This window comes from Vigna unguiculata, chromosome 6, assembly GCF_037176805.1.
Source record: "Vigna unguiculata cultivar grain cowpea cultivar isolate G323 ecotype 2 chromosome 6, ASM3717680v1, whole genome shotgun sequence".
In the NCBI taxonomy this organism is placed as follows: Eukaryota; Viridiplantae; Streptophyta; class Magnoliopsida; order Fabales; family Fabaceae; genus Vigna; species Vigna unguiculata.
Genome location: NC_140797.1, coordinates 40332080 through 40339469, shown reverse-complemented (window position 1 = coordinate 40339469; position 7390 = coordinate 40332080). Strand labels below are relative to the sequence as shown.

General features: G+C 22.6%; 1 protein-coding gene across 1 annotated transcript; it reads right to left on the bottom strand.

Annotated features, from left to right (window-relative positions):
* Positions 1-5560: 5560 nt before the first annotated feature.
* LOC114189189 (ribonuclease 1-like) lies at positions 5561-6643 on the bottom strand. The gene is made up of 2 exons (XM_028077895.2): positions 6363-6643; positions 5561-6241 (listed from the first exon to the last, which is right to left on the bottom strand). The coding sequence occupies exons 1-2, from the start codon at positions 6618-6620 to the stop codon at positions 5792-5794; spliced, it is 708 nt and encodes a 235-aa protein (XP_027933696.2). The 5' UTR covers positions 6621-6643; the 3' UTR covers positions 5561-5791.
* Positions 6644-7390: the final 747 nt, after the last annotated feature.

Below are 7390 nucleotides of genomic sequence, written 5' to 3'. Positions count from 1 at the left end.
TTTTTTTTGAAAATTATTCATGCCATGTGTCTCGTCAGTATTGTGCCACGTATCAAGTCAGTAAGGTGACACGTGTCAAATCATGTTCTTAATCTCAATTTGGTCCATATATTTGTTATTTTAATTATATTTCAGTCCATTTTTTTTAATTTTCAATTTCATCCTCTCCAAATTGAGATCAAATTTAACTTTTATATAAATTTTATAATGATATTTTTATTAAACATTTTAATAATATTAAGTTTATTTTATATTTTGTTTTAAAATTTTAAGATATTTATTTTAACTTGTTACAAAATTGTTTTCAATAATTTATATACAAATGTTAGAGTTGGTTTAAAATTAACAATTTTATAAATTTAAATATAAAATTTTAAAACAATTTTGTAAAAAGTTAAAATAAATATATTTAAAAAATTTTAAAAAAATGGACTGAAATGTAATAAAAATAACAAATATATGGACTAAATTGAGATTCAGACAATGATTTGACACGTATCACCTTACTGACTTGACACGTGGCACAATACTGACGTGACACGTGGGATGAATAAGTTTCAAAAAAAAAATTAAAAAAAATTAAAAAAATTAAAAAATTTTAAAAAATTTTAAAAAATTCAAAAAATTGTGAAGCTGACACGTGACTGGGGATGGCAACGGGGCGGGGCGGGTACGGGTATCATGATCCCATCCCCATCCCCATAATAAAAATTCATCCCCATCCCCATCCCCAAACCCAACGGGTATACAACTTTTGACCCATCCCCATCCCCACCGGGTAACGGGTATTTTCTTATACCCATACCCATACCCATTTTTTTATTGTTCCATATATCAATTAAATATTTTTTATAAAAAAAAATTAAAAATCACACCAACGGAATCATGATACTATCAAAATATTCAATATTAAAATAACATACTCTTTTTGATTTTCATGATGTCAAATATTAAGAAAAATATTATAATAGTATAAATCTCAAATTAAAGTATCAAATAACAACTAAATAAAATTCAAATAATTATATAAAAGCTAAAAAATTACACATTACTAAAATTTTTATACTATTAAAAATTTATATTATACCACTTAAACGAAATAGCACAAATAACAAAATTAAATTAATAATAATTCAAATTTAAACATAGATTCTTCATCTTTTGATCTTGAATTAAATTAAGGATTTATGCAATTGAGCACTCAAAATTGAGAATTAAACATTATCATGAAACAAAAAATAAATAATAAATAAAATTATCATAAAGGAGTAAAGATAATTAAATGTGTGACCCAAATTTGAGAATATCCATTTGAACATAACATAACGGAAAAAAAAATGTATAATTAAGATTATGATAAAAGGAAAAGTACCTTGAAGATCTGCTTAAACCTTAAAGAACAAGCCAAACAATTAAAAGAGAGTAAAAAAGTGTATAACCAAAATAACAAAAAGAAGAGCTACAAAATAAGAGTCAAACATTTTCATGAAAATAAATAAATAAATAAAGATAATCAAATGTGTAACCTAAAAATTATTTCATAGAATGAAATTGAGGAACACCTATTTGAACATAACCATGTACAGAGTGTAAAAATTATGTAATAAGAAGAAGAAAAATTACCTTCAAAATTAAATCTTGAAAAACAAACCAGACAATTGAGAGAGTAAACAAAGTGTATAACAAAAAACAAAGAAAATGAGAAATATGTTATATATATATATATATATATATATATATATATATATATATTATATTATATTATATTATATATTATATTACTATGTATATATATATTATATGTGTGGATATCTTATGTTTATATATATATAATTATTTATATATATTATATTATATTATATATTATATTATTATTATTATGTATATATATTATATGTGTGGATATCTTATGTTTATATATATATATATATATATATATATATATATATATATATATATATTTATAGATATTTATTTATTTTAAGTATATATTATATTATATTATATAATAATATATATTATATTATTATGTATATATATTATATGTATATACATAGATATTTTATGCTTTTATATATATATATATATATATATATATATATATATATATATATATATATATATATTTCTTTTAAATTTTTATAAATTTGTAATGTTATAAATTTGTTTATAAAAGATCTCACTAGTTAAATGATTAATTTGTTTTATACGTATATATTATATATATATATTATATTATATTATTATGTATATATATTATATGTATATTATATTATATTATATTATATTATATTATATTATATTACATGTATATGTGTAAATATATATATATATATATATATATATATAAAAGTATATTTTATTTATATGTATATATACTATATTATATTATATTATATTATATTATATTATATTTTATGTGTAAATATATTATTTATTTATATATATTTTTTAGATTATTTAATAAATTATAAATAGTTTAGTAATTTAAGCGGGGACGGGTATTTGGGCGGGTATATATATATCCCCATCCCCATCTCCAGTTGAAAATTTCGGGTATTACCCATACCCATACCCATACCCAGTCAAAGCGGGGATTCCCGTCAAAACGGGGACGGGTTCGGGTGATACCCACGGGCACGGGTTTATTTGCCATCTCTACACGTGACACATCTTTAACACCGTTAACTCTATACTAACATAATGGGCCTAATTGTTACACATTTTCAAAAATATGGACTTAATTGAGACTAAAAAAAATCTTAGGATCTATTTGAGATTTTTCAACAAAAACATGGACCGAGGAAATATTTTAACCTAATTTTTTTTATCATAAATGGGACACACATTAGTGTATAAAATAAACCACACATTAGAGTTCTAACTTCTAATTAACCATAACAAAAAAAGATATACTCACCTTCCTATAAAGAGAGAAAACAAAAAGTATAGATATGATACTGAAATGAAGACCAAATCTCATAACCAGTTTGATTTAGAAGTGAAGAAGCTAAATGATATTTATATGAATTGAGATCATAACAAGACAAAAGAGTTTTTGATGCACATCAACTTTAATGTTCAATGTATAACTTAATTAATCACATTTATTTTAAATCTCTATTCATTCAATCCTTATTAAATCTAGTTTTACAATTGCTGAAAACATTCAAAATAATAATTATAACAAAGTTTTTCCATATCTTTTATCTACCCTTTAATTCTCCAATTTTTTTTTATAAACAATATTGGCTATTTTTTTTAATTTTTTAAGATAACATGCTTCTTTTAATTATATTTTTAATTTTATCTAGGTAGACAAAGAAAAACGAACAAGACGTGTAATGATACATATGTTGAAATAAGAAAACTAAAATATTTATATTATATAATTCACTTTATTTTAAAACAAAATATAAAATAATTTCATTCATTTTTTTTAAAATAGTAATTAAACGAGTATCGAAAGAGGAATGAGAAAATGTAAAACTTATGGCTTTAATTTCTCACATCCACGTATATTAAAATTTGTGATAAATAGTGTTTGTATTATATAAAATATCATGTTTACCGGTATAATCAAAGCATTAATTAAGAATAATTAATGTGCCTTAAATTTTACAAAAATATATAACTAATTATAATATTAAATGAATCTTAACATGATTTTTTTAAATTTTATTTAATTTTATTTAAAATATAAAAATACTCGTAAATGATATATGATTATAATTAATAATTTATTTGATATACATATAAAAGGTTAAAAAGTAATTAAATAATGAAATAAAAATATTTTAAAATTGTTAAAAATTAAAATATAACTAAGCGTAATAAAATTAATTTAAAGGAATGACGATAAATGTTACCAAAAAAGAGACAACTTTTTTCACATAAAATTGTAATATTTTTATCACAGAAAAATTTAAAAAGAATTATAAATTTTAAATGGATACACCTTTCTTTTTTTAAAAGTTAAAGACGGTATCTTTCAAAATTTTCAAACTTTTTTTTGAATACCCTTCAAATATCAAAAATATTTTTTTTTCTTGCATTTTAATAAAGAGTCGATAGATTTCAAAATATTTGTTCTGTAACAAAGATATTATTAAAAAAATTTAACAGACATTTTTATTTTTATAAAATTTGTTATATAAATTTATATTATTTTAATTAATACAATTAATTATTTTAATTTGTACTATAAAAATAAAAAAAATATTAATTATACTTTAATACAACCAGTACATCTTATAATTATTGAATATACGACAAGATTGATTACACTTAATTTGTGAATCACTAAATGTCATATCACTAATAAATGTGGCAGATAAAATTCACAAAATACTTTTTTTTTTTCATAAACATATGCAAAAATAAGTAATTTAAGATAACATACTTCTTTTAATTATATTTACAAAATGAAGTCATTAATAAATTAGAGAGAGAAAGCAATTAATAGAATGTAAATGTGTGGCTTTTCAAGAATAATAGTACATCCCATGTTTATTAAATTGAAGCATATGTAAATTTGAAGAGAATAAAATTAATCTAAAACTTATTTGTTTTTCTTAATCTTTTCCTTTTGTTCGCGGTTGTTGTTTAATGTTCTTGGCATTTAGGTACGGCAAAATTTGTTTATATACATGCTGATAAAATTTGCGATAAATAGTATAATTTATGTGTATTTTTATTTGCAGATAACAACTATGTTAATATTTATTTCTAATTGGATGGGACATGGATATTATACTATCAATATTCGCATGTATTCGTTTTTCATGAAAAATTTTAATTTAATTTAAATTTTATTAAGTTAAATTTTATTAAAATTAAAATTAAATTTATATTTTATTAAATTTAGTTTAATTTATGTTATATTTTTTTTTATTTTTTTAAAAAAAATTATAATTTTTTTTAAATATTCACGGGTATGCAAGTATCTAAGGATTTTAAAAATTTTGCAAAAATTTACCACGTGTCAAGCAAACATCGTGTCACATGGCAGTGACAGTGTGATGTGGTAGTGATAGTGTCACATGTCACTATTATGTCATGTGTCATTTTCTCATTATCAATTTGGTTCCTGTATTTTAATTTGTGTCTCAATTTAGTTCCAATTTTTGTAAAAATTAAACAATTTTGTCTCTTTTCAAATTGAAACGAAATTTAATTTCTATATAAATGTACACGTGGCAAATTTTTAAATTTTTGAAAAATTAACAATAATAAAAAAATTCAAAAAATTTAGAAACTGACACAATACCTCTTTAACGTTGTTACTGCACCACTAACAAAAATGACTTTATTGAATCAAATTTTTCAAAACAGGACCTAAATTGAAATAAAAAAATAAAGAGACTAAATTAATATTTTGTTAGAAAAACGAAAGAATGTTAAAATGGAAGAATGTTAAAATAAGAAGTCAACACTTCCAAACAAACATCAAAGCATAAGAAAAAATTTCAAGCGTTCGTTCATTTACTATTACTATTATTAAAAAATATTATTATGGATTCAAAATACATATCTAAATGCACAATGACATTACACGAAGGAAATTGCAAAGAAGAAGAATACTTGTATTTTATATATTAAACATTATTGGTGCATAAACTTATTTTGGGAAGGATAACGATATTTTTTTACAACTAAATTTTGACAATTTTCTAGATATTGAAGATGACATCTTCTAAGTAATTCATAAAATGTAGAAAAATAATATAATGAAAAATGAAAAATCACTCGGAAGATGTCATCTCATATTATAATAGAAAATTGTCAAAATTTAATTATTAAAAAAATATTTTTCTTTTTTTTCTTTTGGAAATAATAAACTCTCGTCACCACAAGTAACATCAATTTTCGGACAGTTTATGAGTGAGGTTCCATTGGATGTCAAACAAATCCTAATTTGATAGAGAGCAGTAACATTGAGTTTTGGATCATGATAACAAGAAAGCTCAGGATCATGGCTAGTGTGGTTCTGAACTGCAGCAACAACGGAACTAACATTATAAAGTTTTTTGTCATCTGGGACTATCTGCTCCTTTTCAAGTATATTCAATAAGTTATTTTGCTCATAAAGATGCAAAGTCAGGTTGAAATATTCCGCTTTTGGGATGGCTGCCTCCGAACATCCTCCATGCTTTGTCCACTGCGTTTTCCAAAAGTTAAAATCTTCGCCAACTAAATTTGGCCAATCCGAATGAAGTGCTTGTACCAACGGATTTATATCCTAAATAAACATAATTTATTTTTTATCAAAACAGGAAACACATTAGTGTATTAAATATAAAATAAAACACACATTAGAGTTCTAACTTCTAATTAACCATAACAAAAAGAGATATACTCACCTTCCTGTAAAGGTGAGTCTTAGTTTTGCATTTAGGAAGTTTACCATCCTCTCTGTGAGGCCACAGTCCATGAATAACAAATTTATCTGGTATTGAATAACATTTTCGTTTTCCAGAAATAATTTGGTAATCGCAAAAGCCTTCCGGCCATTGTTGAACAAGCATGAAATGATCCCACTTATCTTTTTTTTCTTCAGCAATGCACGACTTTGGTACTTCTAAGAGAAGAAGAAGCGAGAAAACAAAAAGTATAGACATGATATTCAAATGAAGACCAAATCTCATAATCAGTTTGATTTAGAAGTGGAGAAGCTAAATGATATTTATAGAAATTGAGATCATAAGAAGACAAAAGAGTTTTTGATGCACATCAACTTTAATGTTCAACGTATAACTTAATTAATCATATTCATTTTAAATCTTTATTCATCCAAGCCTTGTTAAATCTATTTTTACCCGTGCTGAAACAATTCAAAATAATAATTATGACAGTTTTTCCATATTTTTTATCTACCCTTTAATTCTCCTTTCTTTTTTTTTGTAAACAATATTGGCTATTTTTTAATTTTTAAGATAACATACTTCTTCTAATTATATCTTTTTATATCTTTTAAACGAAGAAGACGTATAATGATACTTACACATACGCTGAAATAAGCAAACTAAAAGATTTATATTATATAATTCACTTACATTTATTTTAAAAAATATATAAAATAATTTCATTCATTTTTGTAAAATACAAAATTAAACGAGTATCGAAAGAGAATGAGAGAATGTATGGCTTTAATTCTTCGACACTCACATATTTAAAAATTTGTGACAGATAGTGTTTGTTTTGTATAAATTTTATATAAAAGGTCACGTTGACTCGTATTCTAAATATGCTGATTAAGGATAATATGTCATGAATTTAAATTTTTACAAAAAAGGAATCATTAAGTGTAATATTTAATTTTGACCTAATCATCAACTACAATTATATTTTATTTAAGGGAAAAAAATGTCCATAAATAATATATAACTCT

Coding starts and splice junctions, on each gene's coding strand:
- LOC114189189 (XM_028077895.2), bottom strand. CDS start 6,620: ATGTCTATACTTTTTGTTTTCTCGCTTCTTCTTCTCTTAGAAGTACCA. Junction 6,242..6,362: donor AGACTCACCTTTACAGGAAG/GTGAGTATATCT, acceptor ATGTTTATTTAG/GATATAAATCCGTTGGTACA.